The following is a 23,128-nucleotide window of genomic DNA, read 5'->3' on the forward strand; positions in this document are numbered from 1 at the left end:
CAAATAAACATGGTTGCTGAATATTTCGTTTAGTCCCCAGTATCTTAAAGCAGCTACAAGTAAAAAACCTAAAATTGGCAAACTGTAACCCATACCAAACTGCAAAATCTGTTCTATGAACTAATTGTTGCAGTGTGCTTTGAAATTTACTGCTTTTTTGTGTATATATTATTTTTCACAATAAAAAAATTAAAAAAAGATGGGTAGGGTGGTGCAATGGTGGCTCTGGCAGAATTCTTACTTGCCATGCCACAGACCTGGGTTCAATTCCCAGAGCCTACCCATGCAAAAAACAGAAAGGATAGGCTAGAGTGTCTTTCTTTAAGGCTGGGGTCCCAGTGTTGCTTGGCTTTAGTCTTAGATTTCTATCTTCATATTTCTCTGCATTGGTAGCAAGGATTGCTCTGGTGAGTTAATAAGCTCTGTCCATTATAAAGCCCAACACCTTTAACACGGGAGAGTCTTTCTGTAGGATGACTGTGCTGCACTTTGGACTGTATAAACAATTTGCTTCCTGAATAGGGTACCCTGGCCAGCACTGCCCTAGCCCATTTGTTACCATCTTGTGAATTCAGCAAAGGGGCTTCTTCCTCAAGATTCTTTACTGCCATCTGCTGGGTTGTTATAAATATACAAATCTGTTATGGGTATAATGTGAAAGGTACCCCCTAGAATGATGGAGTAGACTACCTGTACTCCCACATGTGGTGGTCCTGCCTTGGTAAACTACCTTCCCATGGGTGATTTTGAGGCAGGATGTCATAAAAAGCTAGGATGTCTGATCTAGCCACTCTTTGTTTTTCTGCAGGAGGCAGAAGGCAATGCAGGTAGATGCCACTGTGTTCACCTGTATCAGTATGCTGGCTCGAGCGATGGGGCCAGGTATCCAACAGGACATCAAGGAGTTACTAGAGCCCATGTTGGCAGTGGGACTAAGGTAAATGTTCAGAAACCTGAGCCTTCGTGTCCCATTGTGATACTTGGTCCATAGTATTGGACTATACTCAAAGAGAGAGGCATGATTAAGTCGTGCATTAAATTGGATCGGCAGGTGTTCTAGTTTGCTAGCTATCGGAAGTGATATATCAGAAACAGAACAGCTTTTAAAAGGGGAAATTAAGTTGCAAATTTATAGTTGTGGCCATAAAAATGTCCCAATTAAAGCAAGTCTGTAAAAATGTTCAAATTAGGTACTAGCAAGAGGTTACCTTCACTCCAGAAAGGCCAGTGAAGTTCAGGGTTTCTCTCTCAACTGGAAAGTCACATGGTGAACATGGCAACATCTGTTAGCTTTCTTTCTAGGCTTCTTCATGAAGCTCCCCTGGGAATGTTTTCCTTCTCCAAAGATCTCTAGCTACATGGACTCTCGAGGTTCTCCTAGTTCTCTCTTTTTCCAAAATGCTTCTTCTTTTAAAGGATTTCAATTAACTATTAGGACCCACCTGGAATGGGTGGCATCACATCTCCCTCTTAATCAAAGGTTAATATTCACAATCGGAAGTCTCAAATCTTCCTGGAGATAATTTAATCAAGTTCCTCATTTGAAAAGTTAGCTACCAAAGCAATTCCTGTTGTTTAGGGTTGTTAGCAGGAGTAAGTGAAAGCATTCATGGAATAGCTACTCTTAGCACAGTCCCTTGCTTATAGGAAGTGCTCAATAAATGTGTGTAGCTATTGTTTCTGTTGCTATTGGGAAAATTGCTTCAGCTCCCTAAACTTCAGTTTCCTTCATTTATGAAATAAGGATGATGCCCTCAGTCTGCTTACCAGATTATTTATTGAGGTCTTCAGCAGTGGTACTGAAGTATAAATAAGTTCTGCCATGGCAAAACCCTGAAACTTAACCAATTGTTCTGAAATCTGAGGCCAGGACAAGAATGTTCAGGACTTGCACTCTATTTTTTAGTATCTTTCTCTTCTAAAGACCAAGCAGTAATGGAGCTCGATCCCTTTGCTGGAAAAGAAGGGCTGTTTTCTTTCTAAGAACAGGCTGAATGTCACATGCCCATCCCATATATGACTGGCTTCCTTCCCCTCAGCCCTGCCCTGACTGCAGTGCTCTATGACTTGAGCCGTCAGATCCCGCAGCTGAAGAAGGACATCCAGGATGGGCTCTTGAAGATGCTGTCTCTGGTCCTCATGCACAAACCCCTCCGGCACCCAGGCATGCCCAAGGGCCTAGCCCATCAGCTGGCCTCCCCTGGCCTCACAACCCTCCCTGAGGCCAGCGATGTGGGCAGCATCACTCTTGCCCTCCGAACTCTTGGCAGCTTTGAATTTGAAGGTGAGAAATTGTAGTGGCTCTTACCAAGATAACAAGCAATGCTGGGAGCCTTGAGAAAGGAATGAGGGTGACTGGCATATCCTGAATCAGCAGGACAGCTGATTCTGTAGCACTTCACCCTTCCCATACTCCTTCCATATTGTTAATCCCTACTGTTTCCTTGTGTCATGGTGAGTTTGGAGACAGAGAGTATTCATTAGAAGTATGTACTAATCTAAGGAAATAATGCTTCAGAAATGGAAAAGTCAAAGATAGATCCCTCTTACCTCCCCACTTCCATCTGATAGCTGAGGTGGTATTTAATGCTTCAGAATTTCCAAGTAGGGACCTTTGGAGATGTTTCCATTCCTGAAGTTACGATTTCCAAGGATGATATATTAGGTTGTTGAGTTTGGAATTCTAAGCCCCAATAAACCCACATTAATACCTTAGGGAGATACGTTTCATGAGAAAAAATAGTTAACTTTTGAAATGTAAGATCATAGAGGTAGTATTGGTCAATATAGAGGTAGTATTGGTCAGTACTGCAGGGAGCCACTCAAGTGTAAAATGCCAGACATGCTGTTTGAAGACTTTCACATCTGTATTTTCCCTGTTGTGTTTTCCCTGTTGTAGTTACTCCATTTAACATTGGTTAATGCCCAATGTAACATTTCTAATTAATAAAAGGTAGCAATATTTTAAAGTCAGCCTGCATCAGACTTTTTAGCTTAATTAATTCTGGGAACTAAGACAAGGTACATTTGTTTAAGAACTGTTTTACTCACTGGTCATGTAAGGGGTTGGATCAGAATGAAACAAAATAGCTTATTCTTTGAAAGGAATAAAACTGTAGGTGGGTACTTTTTTTCTGTCTCTGCTCCTCCACCATTCCTCTTCTTCCTTTTTGCCAATTCAAAGCGCATTTATTAAACATTTTAAAAGAGCTCTGGGTCAGTATCTTGTTGTTTGATACCTTGTAGAAAATTGAATTTGTAGCCACAAATTGCAGCTAGCAAGTTGCAGACCTACGTATCCAAAGCACCAATGTCTATTCTGTTTTCTCTCTGCATTTGTATCCAGGCCACTCTCTGACCCAGTTTGTCCGCCACTGTGCAGATCATTTCCTAAACAGTGAGCACAAGGAGATCCGCATGGAAGCTGCCCGCACCTGCTCCCGCCTGCTCACACCCTCCATCCACCTCATCAGTGGCCATGCTCACGTGGTTAGCCAGACTGCAGTGCAAGTGGTGGCAGATGTGCTCAGCAAACTGCTCGTGGTTGGGATAACAGATCCTGGTAAAGCTTACAGACAGAAGCAGTCTCGGAAAGTTTAGGAGCCTGGCAGTTGAAAGTTGCCAGTTTCACTACATGGTCTCTCTAGAGATCGTCAGTCTCAACCAGGCTGATGTTCGGCTGTTTCTCTGCCAAGGTTATGCTTGATTACTCCAGCCTATTGGTGGAAGATAATTTTGTCTTTACCTTTGCTCCTGTATGTAAGGGAAAAAATGACAAGGTTAGATGAGAAAAAATTATCTGGAATCCTTCCATTAGGCTGTTGGCAGTCGAGGTGGTGATTGGGAAAGGACTAGAGGGATGAAATAATTGAAGAAATGTTCAAAGGCTCACTTGCTCTTGCAGACCCTGACATCCGCTACTGTGTCTTGGCATCCCTGGATGAGCGCTTTGATGCACACCTGGCCCAGGCAGAGAACTTGCAGGCCCTGTTTGTGGCCCTGAATGACCAGGTGTTTGAGATCCGGGAGCTGGCCATCTGCACTGTGGGCCGGCTCAGTAGCATGAACCCAGCCTTTGTCATGCCTTTTCTCCGCAAGATGCTCATCCAGGTAACGGGTATGGCAGTCAACCCAAGAGGCCATAGAGCACAGTGCTCTCATTTGGAGTTCTGCTTGGGGAAATAGGACAAGGAAGGAGAAGAAATAGTGAGATACTAGGAAAAAACATTTGCCTTCCCAGGTCTACATGTTTTCCCAGTTTTGTAATTGCATTTCTAGTATTATCACCTCACAAGCTTCTTGTCACTATGACTCCGGCATGCCTCTTAGTACCAGTCTAATTTCTCATGCAGCACTTTCTTCCCTGGCAGGTTACCATCTATTCCATTTATTGGCTCTTCTCCTTCAGTTGGCTGTGGATGGTATCCATCTTCCCTGTACCTCCCCAGCTTTCCACTCTCCTGCTTTTCTTGCTGATGCCAAGATGATGCACAGAGTCTACTATTCTTAACAAAATAACAAACAGAGATAGGTTCCAACATTTTTCCTCAGTCCTTATTCCAGGTCTGTGATCCCTGGCTTTTGCTTTTAAATAAAATGTTCTTAAACAATGTGCCAGGCTGTGCTAAGCTGCCAGGGTGATAGCCTGAGGTTGGCATTGTTACTAGATCTAGTAGGATTTCCAATTCCCACTGAAGCTTGCCTCCCCATTCTTTGTCTTCACCTACACAAGTACGTTCTCTGGTCTCCTTGTGAGCAATGCATGATCCAGTCCTTCCTGCCTCAAGTTATTTCCACCTGCCTCTCTTCTGGGACTCAGTGTGGCTCACCCAGTTCTTTCCTATCCCCTCCTGCACTCTGCTTCGCCACTTCCTCTGCCTTCTGACCCTCCTCCATGGTTTCTTTTGAAGTAAACATTTTTCAACATATAAAGAACTTGAGAATCATTAATATATGTAACTTTTACTCTAGACAAATATTTATTCATAATTCGTAATTCAAGTGGCTGTGAGATTATATCATCAATCAACAAATTAGGAAATGTATTTAATGCTGGCACGTCTGTTTTTAACCTAATGGTTTGTAACTGTCCCACATTAGGAAGGCTTATTATTTTAAGTTTTTTACAAATACTTAATGCTTAATGAAGAAAAAGAAATCATTGTTGAAACTTCTAGCTCTGATTATGCTAAATATGTTTGCTGTAGAAATGTCTCCTAATAAGAACATCAGCATGTGAGTTTGGTCAACATACTTTTTGAGCATCTACTATGCTTGGGGTCTTGCTGGGAGCTGGAAATAGATCAGTGAACAAGTCCAACATGGTGCCTGTCCTTCTGAAGCTGGCATTAAGCTCTCAAGTTATTGTATTTTTCTGATATTAGAGAATGTAAACACTTGGAATGAATTTTCTAGGTACTGAACTTAGCCCTTGAAACTAAAATATTAATAAAATTGTATTTTTTTGTAACTTTTAAACTTTGATTCAGATTCTCCAGAATTGAATAGCGCATGTCTATGACTTGGTAACGGACGTGCCCTAAATGTGCTTCAGCCATTTTTTCAATGTCTTGGTCAGTAGGGTGGGCATTGGTTATTATTTTTAGGGTACAATGAAACTGTCTGGCTCTAGAAGTGAATTTGGGATTCTTTGATTTGGCCCAACACTGTTCCAGGTAGTTGTGCTCTCCTCACTGGGGCACACTGCCTTGCCATCTCTACTTGCTGCTGCAGTGCTGTTCTTAGTATCCCTCTCCAGTCCCTTTCACTGCTGTCTACTGTGAATGGAGAAAAAATAGCTGCCAAAGTGTTGCAGAAAATCAGGGCTATTAGTAACTGAACACCAAGTATAACAAATTGTAGGTCTCTCTTTTGGGTAGTTGAGTTAACATGAGCTTTGTGGCAGTCACTTTCCTCACTTCTCAGAGCTCTCTTTCTAGCAACTTCGGCTGTCCGGAAGTTGTGGTGTTTGTATGTTGTCAGCATGAATATACTGTGCTAATTTGCTGGTACTTTAAGGAAGTCAGAACAAGCATGATATCTTTGCTCATTAAATCCAAGGGGATCCTGTTAATGCAATCCTTAATTATTTGGTTTATCTCAATTTGCCCAAAACAGCTATTGAGTATCAGCATTTCTTTCAGTGTCTTAGCTGATCTGATTGTTCTCTGATCTCTTTGTCATTATTTGCAGGCCCTCTTTCAGTTAAGCTATCCGGACAAAGATTTTTCCTCCAGAGAGCCTTCCCCTCATTCCTCATTTTTGTAAAACCCTGCTCACTGCTATCCCTGTTAGTTTTCTGTCTTCCAAGACTGTGTGTGCTCTGCACTTGAAAGCTATGCTTTAGAGCGGACTGTGGGTCCTTGGAAGTGCTATGATAGAAAGAAAAGGGGCTGGTTTCAGACGGTTTTTCCTTCCAGTCACAGTTGTCTCCAAGACTGTTCTGTTAACTGCAGAGGTGGCCTCTGCTTATGGAATATCTAGCAGCTACTTGATCTGCAGTGGAGTCCTGGTTCTCCCTTAGATCCCTGACACATTTTCCCTTTTGACACACAATCTGTCTCTAGAATTTCCTCTGTCATAATGAGCCTTTCTTTCCTTCAGATTTTGACAGAGCTGGAGCACAGTGGCATTGGAAGAATCAAAGAGCAGAGTGCCCGCATGCTGGGGCACCTGGTTTCCAATGCCCCCCGACTCATCCGCCCCTACATGGAGCCTATTCTGAAGGTAGTACATGGCAGAGACTGAAACTTTCTCTTGGAACTATCTTATCAGCTTTTTTGGGAAGATTGAAGTGTTCACTGCTCACTGGTACACTGAACAGAATGAATCATTTCTTTAGTCCTTGCTTAGAGACAAGGAGCACCTCGAGCACTTTCAATTAAGGAGCACCAAGAGTCTCACCAGTTGTAGCAAAGTGCTCCAATTCTAAGAGATAAGATATGATGCCTAAAGCACATCATAAAATGTGCTTGGAAAGCAGTAGGTAGATAGTAACATAAAAATAGCTTCTCCAAAATAAGGAAGAATGAGCCTTAAATCTGAATACATTGGGATCATAGAAGTCTTTCATGTGTGAATCTGGATAAATGGTTATACAGTTTTAGTTTAGAGGAGGCATTGGAAATACTTTTAAATGATGTTTTTTTCCCAGACTTGTGCTCAGTGTGGGGAAAAGTTTAAGAAACCACATTCTAGTGAAATATTGGATTCATAAAGCCTAGAAGTAATTTTCATATGACTGAGATTGTGTCGTGGGTAAATTTTACTTATGTGAAAGAAAGATTTCTAAGAGATTCTAATCTGCATTCATCTTCTCATACCATCTTTCCATAGGCTTTAATTTTGAAACTGAAAGATCCAGACCCTGATCCAAATCCAGGTGTCATCAATAATGTCTTGGCTACAATAGGAGAATTGGCTCAGGTAAAGGGACAACTGCTTTTTCCAAAGGGTGGAGAGAATACTATTTAACCTCTAAGAAAGTCAAAATATCTCTTAATGTCATAATTTCTGATATTATCTACAACCTTTTTTTTTTTACTTTTTATTTTGAAATACTTTCAAATTTATAGGACAATTACAGAAATAATACAAACCCTGCTTAGCCTTATTCTACCATATAACCCCTCTCTTTTTGTTTTATAGGTTAGTGGCCTGGAAATGAGGAAATGGGTTGATGAACTTTTTATTATCATCATGGACATGCTTCAGGACTCCTCTCTGTTAGCCAAAAGGCAGGTGTGTACCATTGCTTCCTGACTGAGCAGGACAGACCCTAGGAGGCCTTGTCTGTTACTTACTTCAGTGTCCCCAGACACTGCTGACACAGGACCTGGCACAGAGTTGATACTCAGAGCTATTTACTGAATGAGCCAAAAGAAGAAAGACTTGGAATCAGAATTAACTGTCATCCTGAACCAAAGTCACTTTCAGTGCAGATCAGGACTGATGAGGTCCATTTCCTCAATGCAAAAGAAAATTTAGATCATCTATTAGAGCTGCAGCTCAGAGAGGGCACACTATGTTGAGAAAACCTTAGCCACAGACGGTGGAGGCAAGCTGAGCTTCAACTCAGCTCCTCCTATCTCTGGTATCACTTTGGTCTTTGAGGTCATTAGGTTACTAGACTAAAATTATGAACAATCAATTTATTATTTATTTATTTATTTATTTATTCCTTTTTGGGGGTTCATGTCCAGAAATCGAACCCAGGTCTCCCGCATGGAAGGCCGGCATTTTAACCACCGAACCACCTGTGCACCCCAGTCAGTTTATTTTTGAATCACATTTCTCCTGTTAATCATTAGGGATATGGAAGGACCATGTGTTTCCTTAAAGAAAGGTGAGATATTCCTTATTTTTGTATCCAGTGATTGTTAATAGATTTGTACTTGATCAGCCTTGTTTTTATGCCTGAACTCTGAGAATTTCTGGTCATGTTAGTACCTTTACGAGAAACTTCTTTTCTTATAATAGTCTCTAACACTTTATTACAATAATTTAAGAGTACAAACTATGCCTTCTTTTTTCTCTTACTGGCTCAACAACCCATGTAATCTTTTGCCTGTCCAGGTGGCTCTGTGGACACTGGGACAGTTGGTGGCTAGCACTGGCTATGTGGTGGAGCCCTACAGGAAGTATCCTACTTTGCTTGAGGTGCTGCTAAATTTTTTGAAGACTGAGCAGAACCAGGGTACACGGAGAGAGGTAGGGAACATGGTAAATTCAGTCTTGAAAGATTTCCAGGAGGGTGGAGAGAGGGGGAAAGTTGAGGCAATTAATGTGCTCTGACGTATTGATCGGACTTTCTGCCCCCCTCTCTTTTGTTCATGTTGCTGATCATCCAGGTATGAATTGTGTATTATAGAACAGAAAAAGAGTATCCATGAAACCTGCTGTAATCAGATGTTATGAATGAATGGTTTCTTTTTTCCCCACCCCTTTCTCACACAGGCTATCCGTGTGTTAGGGCTTTTGGGGGCATTGGATCCCTACAAGCACAAAGTGAATATCGGGATGATTGACCAGTCCCGGGATGCTTCTGCTGTCAGCCTCTCAGAGTCCAAATCAAGTCAGGATTCCTGTAAGTTGAAGGGAACTGTGAGAGACACTTTGTTGACCAGTTAGAAAGAGTCTTGGGCTGGATAATTGAAATTATAGGTTATTGGCTTATTTCTGAATGAAAAATTAATTTCCTTTTGAGCCACAGCAGGGATCCTGCTTCCCAGTGTACCCAGAGTCCTCCCATCTGTCCAGATTCTTTGTCAAGGGTTAATACATTTTTGGTGCTGGTGAGAGAGATACAAAGAATAACCCCATCACCTCTTGTTCATCTCTCATTCTTTGCTATATTTTTTTCTTTCTGTTTTATTTTTTTAAATCCCTATAACACCCGAGGAGGAAGAGTATAGGATTTACTTTTCCTGTTTTAATTGATAAGGAAATCTGAGAGAATAGAGCTCATCTGTAGAGTTTAGAAGTAACTTTTGTTGTTGAGGCAAGTCTCAGAGGCATAGAAAAACTAACAGCTGTCAGAAATCCAGGGTCCTAGAACCCCATTGCCTTTTGACAAGTAACCTGAGAGATTGTGATAGGGTATGAGAATGCAGGAGAGTTTCCAAATTTAATCATTATCTATCTATAGAAACTAGTGACAGAAGGGAAGGTGTGTATCTGAAAATGTGAAAGTCTGTAGTCTTAACTAATCCAGTAAAATGTTTTTTTCCCAAAATGAAATAGTTGTTTCTAAAGTCTGTAATTGGGTTCTTACTGCTTCCGATTTTCTCTTCTTTCTGTCTATCAGAGAATTGTACCTGTGGTTTATCCTAGCAGACCCTTGGCTGTCAGCACCATCAGGCAGGCCTATCTCTGCACCTACTGTGGTTCTTAAGCTCCTGGCAGCACTCGTAATATCCCCAGTCAGTGCCCAGGAGATCCTTATTCAGGTCAGGGAACATCTGCCCACTAACTTGTCTGAATGCCCAAGGGGACTGCACAGCTGCTGAACAGATGTTTGCCTAATTTAATTCCCTTTACTTTTATTTGGGGGAGTAATTATATTTATTGATGGTTTCAGTTACATAGTTGTGAATTATAATGGTAAAAAGCTAAGTTAAACATTTAAACAAAACCCATTATGTGCTATTTTAGGCTTTTGTAGTTTGGGTACTAGAATAGCCAAAAACCCTTTCATCTTGAAAGGTGAGAGCTCTTCAGTGGGTCCAAATAAACCCTGTTTTCCCAATAGTGTTAGAATACACCAGGGAGAAAGATATGAACTCTCATGTCTGTCAGGAAATTTTTTGTTTGTTGTTAACCATACTCTGCCTAAAGTCAGTAGTGTTATACGTACCTCATGACTTCTCCCCATTGTGTTTTTCTAGCTGACTACAGCACCAGTGAGATGCTGGTCAACATGGGAAACCTGCCTCTGGATGAGTTCTACCCTGCTGTTTCCATGGTGGCCCTGATGCGGATCTTCCGAGACCAGTCCCTCTCTCACCATCACACCATGGTTGTCCAGGCCATCACCTTCATCTTCAAATCCCTGGGGCTCAAGTGTGTGCAGTTCCTGCCCCAGGTCATGCCCACATTCCTTAATGTAATTCGGGTCTGCGACGGGGCCATCCGTGAAGTAAGTAGCTAAAACTCCTTTGCTCCTCTCTCTCTTTGCATCATACACACTTAGAAGATTCACCGATGCCTCAGTTTCCTGATCATGCGCTCTGCTTGTTCTGAGCTAATGCTCCTCCTTAAATTCTTAACACCCAAGTGTACAAGTTTAATCAGCTCAGTTCAGTTTTCTGGCTTATCCCTTCAGTATGGCTATAAGACGAGTGCCTGGAGGGGAAGGAAAGCATTGTCAGTCTCACTAATCTAGAGTTCAGTCCGGTTGTCTGGGAATGACCCTTGTCTGGATTTCTGGTTGCTTCTACACAATTAGATTTAAATTGAACATTTCTGGTGAGTATATAACATAGATGAAGTTCATACCATATCTCAAAATGTCAGTTTGTCCCATTTTCCTCGATACTAAATTCCAGCAGGTAGTTAAATTATTACCCATCAGATCTCTCCATTGTCATTAAGAAGTAATCTGTGGGGATGATACTTTGCGACTATCCTCTTCTCCAACTACATTTCACCTAATGATTGTAACATCTGTTGATGATCCTTGCTTGAATCAGTTATCACATTGGTAGTTGCAAAACTACATTGGTAGTTTCTAATTGTATCACTCATTCTGCTTTTGTTAGCTGGCATTTTTCTGTAAAAAAGAGCTTTTCCCCTTTTTGCCCTCTTTCTTTTTCTTGCTTTCTTTTTGTTGTGTATCATTGTGGACTTACAGATTTTTTTTTTTAATTCAGTGTGTTTTAATTCACTACTGTCTTCAATTTTTTAAAAACTTTATGTGGAAATAATTTCAGATTTACAAAAAAAAAAATTGCAGAAATAAGAAAAGTATAAAGAATGGTCATGGACTCTTTATTCAGATTCACCTTTTGTTAACATTTTTCCCAGTTCCTTCATTGTGTGCCCCTTTTCTCTGTGTATAGTATATTTACATAATTTATTTTTCCTATTCCCTGAGAATAAGTTGCATACATCATAGCACTCCACCCATAAATACTTCAGTGTATATTTTCCAAGAACAGGAACATTCACTTACACAAGTACAGTACAATTTTCAAACACAGTAGATTTAACACATGGATATGATATTTTAATCTACTTCCTATATTCTAGTTTTACCAGCTGATCCAATAATGTCTATAAGTATTCTCTCTCCTCCAACTTAGAATCCAGTCTAGGATCAGGTATTGATTGTTTTGCTCAAACTGTCCCATTTTTGGCCAATGGGAGTCCCTTTAAGCTTATATCCTTTTGACATGTCCCGCGAGTCTCTGAGCTCATCCTTGCTTTCTGATACAAGATTTTCCCAGGCTTGTTGTATTCTTTCCCTACCCCAGACCTGGAATCAGCCGTTTTTTCAAGGAGACCTGTTTCCTTTTAGTGGGGAAAAGTATTTAGAAACCAGTATCTGGCTACTAGGGAAGATCATTTCACTGATATGTTGTTGCTTTTAGACCGTTTCAGTGGGAGCACTAGGAGAAAACATAATAAAAAAATGAGTTCATGCTGATCTGGAATTCAAATCCAGTATCGCAGGATTCTTCCTCACCTCCTCATAGTCCATGTTTGTATGTCTGCTCTCCTATAGTGAGAGCCCTGGATCCTACAGAAACATTTGCTCAATTGCCCTAAACCATATAGGATTCTCAGAGTAGTTCCATGATTACCCGTGCTACTACCAGTAACAAACCTACTGTTCTTAAAATACATTATACAGTCAGAGTCCTGGACTAAAAAGATACTTGAATTATTTTCCCTTTGTGGTCACATTATCAGTTTGATACACATATAGAAGAGGCAGTACCTTTTTGGAAGTTGCATTTTCTACTTCCTGTCTGATATATAGAACTGTACTTTCTTTTTGTATAAGTAGTGAGCACATTGAATTCTCTTACTGATTCTAATAATTTACCTGTTAATTTTCTCACGTTTTCATTCTAGATAATCCCATAGTCTGAAAAAAAAAGACGTTTTGGTTTTTTTGTTTTAATCTATAAACCATTTATTATTTATCCTTAACTGCATTCCTAGGACCTCCACTATAGTGTTGATTAGACTCAGTGATAGTGAAGATCTTTTAATCTTGTGTCTGATTTTCATGGGACTGCTATTAATATTTCACCATTAAATATAACGCTTGCTGTAGTTTTGAGTGAATAGCTTTTTGATTCTAGCAATCCCCCTTTAGCCTTAGTTTTCTAAAGAGTCTTTATCATGAATGGGTGCTGGATTTTTCATATGCTTTTCTTTATCCATTGTGGTCATTTGGTTTTTCTCTTTCAGTGAGTTAATATTTTGAATTATGCTGATACATATTCTAATGTTGAACATACTTGCATTATAAAAATACCTTGGTCTATGATGTGTGTGTATATATATATATATATATATATTTTTTTTTTTTTTTTGGCCTGGGCAGGCACTGGCAATCGAACCTGGGTCTCTGGCATGGCAGGCAAGAACTCTGCCACTGAGCCACTGTTGCCCGCCCATGTTGTATTTTTAATACATTGATTTTATATCTAGCATTTAATTTAATAATTTTGCATCTATATTCTTAAATGAAATTAGCCTATGAATAATTTCTTTTAACTACAAGCTCAAACATCTGTTCAGCTTTTCTGTTTCTTCTTGAGACAGTTTCATCACATTTTTATAGGAAATTATTCATTCTATCTAAATAGCATTTGTTAGTATGAAGTTATTTACACTATTCTCTTATTTTTTTAATAAAAAAATTTTTGTGAAAGATTTATCTGTAGTATTTTTCTTTCTCAAACAACCAACTTTCTATTATTCGTATTTTCTCTTGGATCTTTGTTTCCTATTTCAGTAATCTGCTCATATCTTTGTTGTAATTTTCTATTTTCCTTTCTTCTTTTCTTTTTAACTTCTTATGTTGGAATTTTGGTTCATTAATCATCAGATTTTCCTCTTTTCTAATGTAATCTATTAAGGCTACAAGTTACAAGTGTTGCTAGCTGCATTACAAAACTCAGGTTTTGGTTATTGATACATACCATAGAATGTATTGATTCATTTACCATAGAATCCCCCCCTTTAAATAGAAAGTTCAGTTATTTTTAATTTATTTACAGAGTTGGGCAGCCATCACCACACTCTAATTTTAAAAAATTTCCATCACCCTAGAAAGAAACTTCAAGACCCTTTAGTTACTCTCATTCCTACCCCAGTCATAATCACCCATTAATTTTCATTCTGTCTCTGTAGAGTTGCCTTTTCTGAATGTTTCATATAAGCAGAATCATATGTTACGTGGTCTTTTGTGTCTGCCTTATATCACATAATAAAGGTTTTGAGGCTCATCCATGTTGTAGCATGTATCTACATACTACAGTTGATCCAATAATGTCCTGTAAGAATTCCTATAAAAATTCTCTATCCTCCAGTTCAGAATCCAGTCTAGGATCAGGTATTGGTTGTTACGCATTATTCTTTCTGCTCAAACTATCCCATATTTGGGGCGTTTCTTTTATTTGCTGAATAATGGTACTGTATTTTCATTATTGTTCAAAAATAAATATTTTCTGTTTGTTATGATTTCTTATTTCACCTTAAGTTATTTAGAAGTGAGTGTTTTAATATGCAAATTTACATGATTATTAAAATTTTCTTTTTGATTTTAATATCTAACTTAATTGCATTGTATTTATGATTCTTTGGTATTTATTAGACTGTCTTTATGAATCAGTGCGTAATAAATTTTTTATAAATATGTCTTAAATGCTTGGGAATAGTGCATATTTGCTAATGTTATGCACAGGTTCCATATATGACATTAGGTTGAGCTTTTTACTTATTATGTTCAACTCTTCTCTAGTCTTGTTAATTTTTTGCTTGCTTGATCTATCAATTACTAAGACAGGTGATTTAAAATCTCCCTTTACAGTGGTGAATTTATTACATTTTCATAGTTTAGTCAGTTCTGTTTTACATATTTTTGAGGTTATATTATTCAATGTACAAATTTTAAATCATACATCTTCTTGGTGATTTGAATATTTTATTATTATTATGCAGTGACCCTTTTTATTTTTAGTGATTCCTTAAATTAATTTTGCCTAATACTGATTTAGCCACACCAGCTCTTTTTGAGGGAGAGTGTATGTCTTTTCCTATACTTTTAAATTTTCATAGTTTTTTGACCTTTATTTTAGATGGGTGTTGTAATTATGATATAGCTATGTAATGTTTTTACCCAGCTTGGAAGTCATTGTCTTTTAATCAGTGCATTTAGCCCAATTACATTTATTGTGATTATTGAAATATTTGGATTTATTTCCACCATCTTAATTAATCCTTTCTTTTGGTCCTGCTTTCTGTTTATTTTTCTTTCATTTTGTCTTTTTTGGGGGTTTAAACTTTTATTTTTTATTTTTTGCCTTCTACTTGTTGGCCACCCTTAATTTTTTTTTTTCATGGGCAGGCACCGGTAATCAAACCCAGGTCTCTGGCATGGTAGGCGAGAATTCTGCTACTGAGCCACCATCACAGCGCCTGACCCTTAATTTTTGTGTATATTTGTATTGGAATATTTCAGTCATAATCATGTTACATTTTCATGTCCCCATCAACAATCATTAGCAATTTGTCAGTTTGGTTTCATTTTTTTCTGGAGTATTTTAAAACGAATTCAAAATTTCATATTAATAATTATTTTTTTCCAATATAGCCATAATACAGTTATCCCACCTACAAAAGTAACAATAATTTCTTAATACCAAGACTGTCTTTTCAGACTTTCATGTTTTCCTAAAAAATGTCTTTTTACAGTTTTTTTATTCAAATCAGAATCAGATAAGGTCTACACATGACATTTGGTTGATACATTTAATTCTCCCTATATGTATCTCCCTTTTCTTTCCCACTTTTTTTCGTACCATATATTTGTGGAAGAAATGAGGACATTTGTCCTATAGATTTTCCCATTCTGGATTAGATTGATGGAATCATCCAGGTATTTTTTAACTTCCTATAAACTATAGATTTAGAGGCTTGATTGGATTCATACTCCTTTCTTTTAGAAAAAACTACTTTATAGGTATTGCTAGAAGCTCCCTGTTTCAGCATACTAAGAAGCAAATATTTATTAGACCATCTACTTAAAGAAATGTGAAAGTTAGAAGGTTCAGGTGCTGTGATTGTGATCCCATCTGTTGTTAAGTTCCTCATCATTATTTCCCTGCATTGTTTTAGCATCCATTGATGACTGTCCAACATCCACTATTTCATTAGGGACTGTAACATTATGATTTTCTAATTCCATCATTGCTTCTGGATTTATTAGCGAGAAATCATCTGTAAGGAACTTTGTATCATCAACTAGTTAATTTGAAATACAGTTCATGCGGGAAAGGCAGAATAAATGCATGGCTTTTCCCTTTATCAGTTTTTCAAAATAAGAAGTCAGGGCTCTAGCAGCCTCTCAGAGAAGACCAAGGTGCACACGCCCCCTTTATTTTTTTTTTTTAAAGAGAGAGGAAGGAAGGGAAGGAAAGACAGAGAGAAGGAAGGAAGGATGGAAGAAAGGGAAACATTTTCTTGTTTTATTATATTTTGTTTGTTTGTTTGTTTTTTACATGGGCTGGGGCCGGGAATCGAACCGAGGTCCTCCGGCATGGCAGGCAAGCACTCTTGCCCGCTGAGCCACCGCGGCCCGCCCCCTTTATTTTTTTTTTAGGATCATTATTAATTTATTGATGTATGTATGTCTGGTATGTTTAACTTTGTTGCAAGTGCTTTTTTTTTTTCATGGTCTAATGAACCCATCACCTTGACTTATTGTGTCCTTTCTACAGAGCACACTGATCTTAGTCTTTGATTTCTTTCTTGCTTTTTGTCAGGAAAAAAGATATTCCAAGCTTATCAAATACATTTCACTTAAAACTGGACATGACTGCTTCTCCAAGGATCTCTTTCAGTGAGAGATTTGTATTGCGATTTGAGGATTATTATTTCTAGGTCTTTTCAGTGAACAGAATGAGAAATATATAATTTTGAGAATGAGAAAAATAAATGATAAGCGTTGTTTTAGTTAGTAAGCTGCTGGAATGTGATATACTGGAAACAGAACAGCTTTTAAAAAGAGGAATTTATTAAATTGCAAGTTACAGCTCTAAGGCCATGAAAATGTCCAGATTAAGGCAAGACTCTGAAAATGTCCAAATTAAAGCATCCAGGGACAAATACTTTGATTCAAGAAGGCTGAAAGGGCACATGGCAAATATGGCAGTGCCAGCTAGCTTTCTCTCCAGGCTTCTTATTTCATGAAGCTCCCCTGGGGGCATTTTCCTTCTTCATCTCCAAAGGTCTCTGGTTTTGTGAACTCTGCTAGTTCTGATTGCTTTACAAGTTTTTCCAAAATGGTTCCCTCTTAAAAGGCTCCAGTAAGCAATCCCACCTTGAATGGGTAGAGACTTATCTCCATGGAAACCATCTAATCAGAAGTTACCCACAATTGGGTGGGTCATATCTCCGTAGAAACAATTAAAACCCAGCAATATTGATGAGGATTAAAGGACATGGCTTTTCTGGGGTATATAATAGCTTCAAACTAGCATAACACTATTGATATTTCTAATTCAAATTTAAGATTAAAGAATGATTTTAACTTGTATCTCTTTTCTGTTACCCTAAAAACTTGATTCTGACATTTTCATAATTTCTTATTTGCTTTATCTTATAAAATATATATTTGTAGACCTATAAATACTTTATGACCAATATTAGCATTAACAATAAGTTTACTGAATGCCATTTAAGTTTTTTTTTGCAATTTTGTTGGTCGCACTAGGGATGTACAACCAAATATTGTATTGAAAGTCACATGAAATATTTCTTCAAGTCATTCTGTAACCAACTTAGTTTATCATAAATTTAGTTTTTTCTTTTTCTTTTCAATTATTTTCAGTTATTGAACAATTTTCATTTCAGTGCTCATCATTCAGTTTTCCATTCCAGAGTGTCCGTTTTAAATTGAGTTTTCTCCTTTTAAATTTACTTTTTATTTTAGTTACATAAAAAATTTACAGGATTCCAGAGTCAAAACTATAAACTAAGATATATTCAGTAAAGTCTAGTTTCTATCCCCATTCTGTTACCTTGTTTCTTCCTTCTTGTGTGTGTGTGTGTGTGTGTGTGTACTTCCCCATCTTTCTTACTCATAAGATAATATAAACACTGTTCTGAACTTAATATTTTTTCACTTAATAGCATATCCTGGAGATCACACTACAGCAGTATATTGAGAATTTCTACATTCCTTTATTCAGTTGCGGGTACTTTAGTATAAAGTATTTAACATCTCTATGGATGAACATTTGTGGTTTTTCAAGTCTTTGCTATTAAAACAATGCTCCACTGAAAAACTTTATACATATATCATTTTTACTTATTTTTCTTATTGTATTTGATTGGCTTCATTTTTTACAATTAGATCATTGAGCTCTTTGAACTTTGTCCCAGTGAGGAATGGATTCAGTTTTTTCTTTTTCACCCATAGAATTTCAGTTTGCATACCTAATTTTAAAAAGCCTAAAATTGTCAATGTCCGTACTTCCCCTGATCAATATATGAAAGTTAGAATAATGGCTCAGACGACCTCCCTTTCCTCTTATGTTATTATCTAGTATTTTACATTTCTTAACACCAAATTAAATATTATTACTGTTGCTTTATGTAGACAGTGTGTTTGTTTGTATTCATCCACACTTGCCATTTCATTCCTCTTCATTCCATCTTCCATCTCAGAGCTTCCTCCTGAGATCATTTTCCTTCTTCCTAAGCAGATTTTTCTTGTGCATATTCATTGAAATAAACTCAGTTTTTATTTATCTGAAAAATTCTTTTTTACCTTCTTTGTAAGTATTCATTAGCTGAGAATATGATTCTAGGTTCTACAACTTTGTCGGTAATTATTATCTGACTTCTTTTGTTGCTATTTAGAAAACACTGTTCCTTTTTACTTAATCTCTTTTTTTCTCTGTAACTTTTTACAGATGTTCTCATTGTTTCTCTTGTCCTACAATTTCACTTTTAGGTATCGAGAAGTGAATTTCTTTTTCTCATCCTGTTTGAGATATGTTGAGGTTCCTCACTCTGAGAATTTGCTGTATTTTATCGATTCTTGAGAAATTATCATCTTTTTTAATATTGCCCTTTTACTCTTCTATTTTCTCCTTCCAGAATTCAGATTATACATATTACAATTTCTTATTCTATCCTCAGTGTCTCTTCGATATTTTTCATCTTTGTCTTTCAGAGATGCGTTCTATATATTTCTTTACATCCATTTTCTCTTTACTAATTCTTCAGCTATGCCTTTTTTTTTAACCTGTCACTGAGTTTTTGTTCCAGCTGCATATTTTATTTCTTAAAGTTAAGTGGTTCTTTCACATATGCCTAGTATTTTTTAGTGATATATTGTTCTTTATCCATAGTTTTTATTTCTACTTTTAATGTTTTTAAGAATTTTAAGCAAATTTATTTTGTATTCACTAATTCCAATATATGCAAAATCCTTAGTGGGTCTAGCTCTATTGTTTATTGTTTCTGCTGAGTGATACTTGCAGTGATATATTTCCACATGTTTTTTTAAATTTTAGATTGTGTAAATTCTATCCAGCTGGGCTTCACCAGTTACAGAGAGAATTTCCTTTTGCTTCTGTTGGGTGATCCACAGTATTTTGGGCCCCCCAAAAAAGCTTTAATTTAATTTCTTGGTTTAGAATTTTTCATGCCACACAGACAGTAAAAATAAACCCCTAAACCCATATGAAGGTAGGCCTGAGATTATAAAAGTTTGTGGGAGGGCGGACAGTGGTGGCTCAGTGGCAGAATTCTTGCCTGCCATGCCGGAGACCCGGGTTCAATTCCCTGTGCCGGCCCATGCAAAACAAAGAAAGAAAGAAATGAATAAGTTTATGGGAAACTTTTGTTTCTTCCTAGAACCAGCATCAAGACTAACAGATTTCTTAGTCTCCTTTTACTTATAGATGGTTTTTTTTTTTTTTTTAATCACCATTTCTCTTAAGATGTGGCCATGTGAAGGTCTGGCTTTATGTTTGAATTTCAGTTATAATAATATTTGTATTTTTAGTTTTTTAATAGCAAGAGGGTATAGTAGGATATATAGTCCACCATAGTTTCAAGAACAGAACTATGTGTTTTATTGTATATTAATGCTAAGAGGGAATAAAATAGAGAGAAAAACTCTAAGGGAGAAGAAATGAGGTGGCTACGTGAGCTATTTACACATGAATGAAGTGCTGGCCTGTCTGTATCCACTGCGTTGTCTTCTGAACTGACCACTGGCCATCAGAGAAGCCTCCCTAATTGTGTCTGTTGAGATGAGTGCAAGGGTCAGCTGGCTCTTCTTTCTCTCTGTAGTTTCCCCCATACTTCCTGCAGTCCCCAATGACCTGCTTTTTTCCCAAAACCAGAATTTTGACCTTCTTTTAGGTTTTGCATAACAAAATTTCAGCTATAGAATGGTATAGAGTCTCATGTTCCTTGATCTCTATAATATACATTTATAGGGACTATTTAACAAAACCTGTCAGCAGTGCTTCTATGAGTAGGGACCCAGGAGATATAGGTAGGGCTATCCTACTGAGTCAGATCTGTGTTGGGCAGTGTCCAGGTTCTAACCTCCTTAGGAGCCCTGGTGTCCCCATTAGGAAATTAGTCCAAACTCTTTCAGCCCAGTCATGGGTTCTGTCAGCCTCTTGAGATAAGTATTCTAAGTCCATTACTTACTATTTGAAACTTTTTTTTTCTGGGTGCATGGTCCGGGAATTGAACCCGGGTCTCCACATGAAAGGTGAGCATTCTACCACTGAACCACCCGTGCACCCTATTTGAAACGTTTTTATTATCTCCAATACCCAAGTTTAAAAAATGTGGATGGGGGTAAAAATATATATGTTTATCTCTGAACTATCCTTGTTAATGGAGGGAAGCAAAAGAATAGAGATTTATAAAAATCTTTTCTTTTACTTTGGAATGTGATTTGCTACATAATATTGTCATGTAGCACTCTCTGAAGGTCATAACAAAATAAAAACTACATCCTGAGAACATATCTTTAACCTGAAAGTAACTGGGATTTCCCATCTGGCCCTCTTACCCAGTCCTCCTTGTTCCCACCTTTATTTAGTGGATGGATTTATCCCTTCAGTTACAGGATTTCAACTTAAATTGAATTTCCTTACCCCATCCCTCCTCTATGTTTGTTTGCTATTTTGGCTTTTAATTTCCTAGAGACACAAAGTTAATTAACTCTTTGCTTTCTTTTTTTAATAGGAAACTCAAACCTCTAAAAAGAAATATTTAATGATATTAATAAAAGAGGAAATTGTGGGGGTGGGCCGCGGTGGCTCAGCGGGCAAAGTGCTTGCCTGCTATGCCGGAGGACCTCGGTTCGATTCCCGGCCCCAGCCCATGTAACAAAAACGGAGAAACAGAATACAATAAAACAAGAAAATGTTTAAAAATGTTTCCCTTTCTTCCTTCCTTCCTTCCTTCTATCCTTCCTTCCTTCTCTCTGTCTTTCCTTTAAAAAAAAAAAAAAAAAAAAAAAAAAAAAAGAGGAAATTGTGCTGTTATTAAAAGTTGAAAAGCAAGATTACTATAAATGAGCTACAATAGCCAGAGTAAAGAGTTAGCTCTTTTTAGTTTAGAAAGTAAATGCTAATGAATTAAGGCAGAATAAGCAAAAGAGACATTTACAGTTAGTTGAAATTTTAATGTTCGTTTTTAAGTCATTAGTGACTTCAGAAATCCTTTTTAAGTCCCATTAATAACAGTTGTTATTAATAGCTCCTACAGTATTCATGTCTAGTGCTTTATATGTATTATCCCATTTAATCCTTAGTCAGTGAGATATGTTGTATTATCTCCCTTTTCCTGATGAAGAAGCTGAGCACAGAGATATTAATGAAGGTTGCAAAGTGATAGGTGATAGAGTGGCTCAAAATGGCCCATCTGCTTCCAGAGCCCCTCCTACACTGCTAGTGGCCTACCTGGTAGCTGTTTTTAACCCCCACTGTCGTCAACACCACAAGTTTTAAGTCTAATTATTTGAAACATATTCTCAGTAGTTGGAGTGGTGCAGAAACCAAATTCTGTCGTTGTCTTTATGCAAGAGGACTTAGGCTAAGCCTGGGAGTTCCATGTCCTTCATGGTACCAACTTGCTGCCCTTTTCTCTGTTTCAGTTCCTGTTCCAGCAGCTGGGAATGTTGGTGTCTTTTGTGAAGAGCCACATCAGACCTTATATGGATGAAATAGTCACCCTCATGAGAGTGAGTAGGAGTCAGTGCTTTGGCTTATTCATCAGTATTGGTTCTAGGAAAGCTCAGAAGCAAGTTTAAATAACATGGACATTTTTTCATGGATCAATGTAAAGCTGTTTAAATCCAAGTGTAAAAAAACAAAGCAAGGTATCCCACTAGGTTATGAAAGGGGAGAAAGGTATGATTGTTCCAGGCTCCCATGTACAAGAGTACCTTGTATGGAGTCTGAAGAAGAATCCTGAAATAATTGCTCTGCCAGAAATAGATTCTTGAATTATTTGCCTCACACACAGCAAAGCAGTTTTACTTTAATATCACAACAGTGCTTTATTAGTCCCACTAAATCACGCTTCCTTACTGCCCATAAAACCATCGTCTTAAGAAGACCTTCAATATTGGGTTTCCCGGGGCTATTAAATATGAAAGACTCCTGTAGGCACTGAGAAAGAAAGTGATGTTCTACCCTGCTACTTTCCAAAGAATAAATGTCACCTTCTGACTGCAATGGTATATGAGAAAAAACTCTCTTCCCAGGATTTGATAACATAAAGAGGTGCCAGAGGATTCCCCATTGATGGCAATATCATTTTTCTGTTTTAGGGGAAGGCTTGCTTCCTACTTTTCTATATAATTTAAATGTCTCTTTTGGAAAAGTGTTTTGCAGAGGTGGCTGTGTTCTCAAAGAGGTGTGTTTCTATTTGCTAATGCTGCCAGAATACAATATACCGGAAATGGCTTGGCTTTTACAATAGGGATTTATAAGCTTACAAATTTACAATTTTAAGGCCATGGATATGTCTAAATTAAGTAATCAGAAAGATGATACCTTCTCTGAAGAAAGGTCACCAGCATCTAGGACACCTCTTGTCACGTGGGAAGGCACATGGCCTGTTTCTGTTGGTCCTTCTCTACTGGTTTTCATTTCTTTTAGCTTCTGGCTTCAGTGACTCCCTGTCTTAGCTCCTCCAGGGGCTTTTTCTCTAAGCTCTCTAGGCTTTTTCTGTCTTTTATCCTCTCATCAAGGATTTTAGTAAGGATTAAGACCCACCTGGAATGGGGTGGTTCACATCTCAGTTAAAATAACTTAACCAAACGGTTCCATCCGTTTGGTGCAGTAGGTCTGCACCCACAGGAATGGATTCGAAGAACATGGCCTTTTCTGGGTTACATAACAGCTTA

General features: G+C 37.9%; 1 protein-coding gene across 1 annotated transcript in view; it reads left to right on the plus strand.

The window, feature by feature from the left end:
* Nucleotides 1-23,128, plus strand: part of MTOR (mechanistic target of rapamycin kinase) — a 170,717-nt gene that overhangs the window by 15,765 nt on the left and 131,824 nt on the right. The window contains exons 10-20 of the mRNA XM_077151319.1: nucleotides 809-937; nucleotides 2,040-2,284; nucleotides 3,347-3,562; nucleotides 3,905-4,110; nucleotides 6,604-6,726; nucleotides 7,336-7,425; nucleotides 7,648-7,740; nucleotides 8,575-8,709; nucleotides 8,956-9,085; nucleotides 10,386-10,636; nucleotides 21,872-21,958. Of these exons, the coding sequence (XP_077007434.1) occupies nucleotides 809-937; nucleotides 2,040-2,284; nucleotides 3,347-3,562; nucleotides 3,905-4,110; nucleotides 6,604-6,726; nucleotides 7,336-7,425; nucleotides 7,648-7,740; nucleotides 8,575-8,709; nucleotides 8,956-9,085; nucleotides 10,386-10,636; nucleotides 21,872-21,958 (1,705 nt within the window). The remainder of the gene's footprint in view (nucleotides 1-808; nucleotides 938-2,039; nucleotides 2,285-3,346; nucleotides 3,563-3,904; nucleotides 4,111-6,603; nucleotides 6,727-7,335; nucleotides 7,426-7,647; nucleotides 7,741-8,574; nucleotides 8,710-8,955; nucleotides 9,086-10,385; nucleotides 10,637-21,871; nucleotides 21,959-23,128) is intronic.

Source organism: Tamandua tetradactyla, chromosome 2 (genome assembly GCF_023851605.1).
Source record: "Tamandua tetradactyla isolate mTamTet1 chromosome 2, mTamTet1.pri, whole genome shotgun sequence".
NCBI classification, from domain to species: Eukaryota; Metazoa; Chordata; class Mammalia; order Pilosa; family Myrmecophagidae; genus Tamandua; species Tamandua tetradactyla.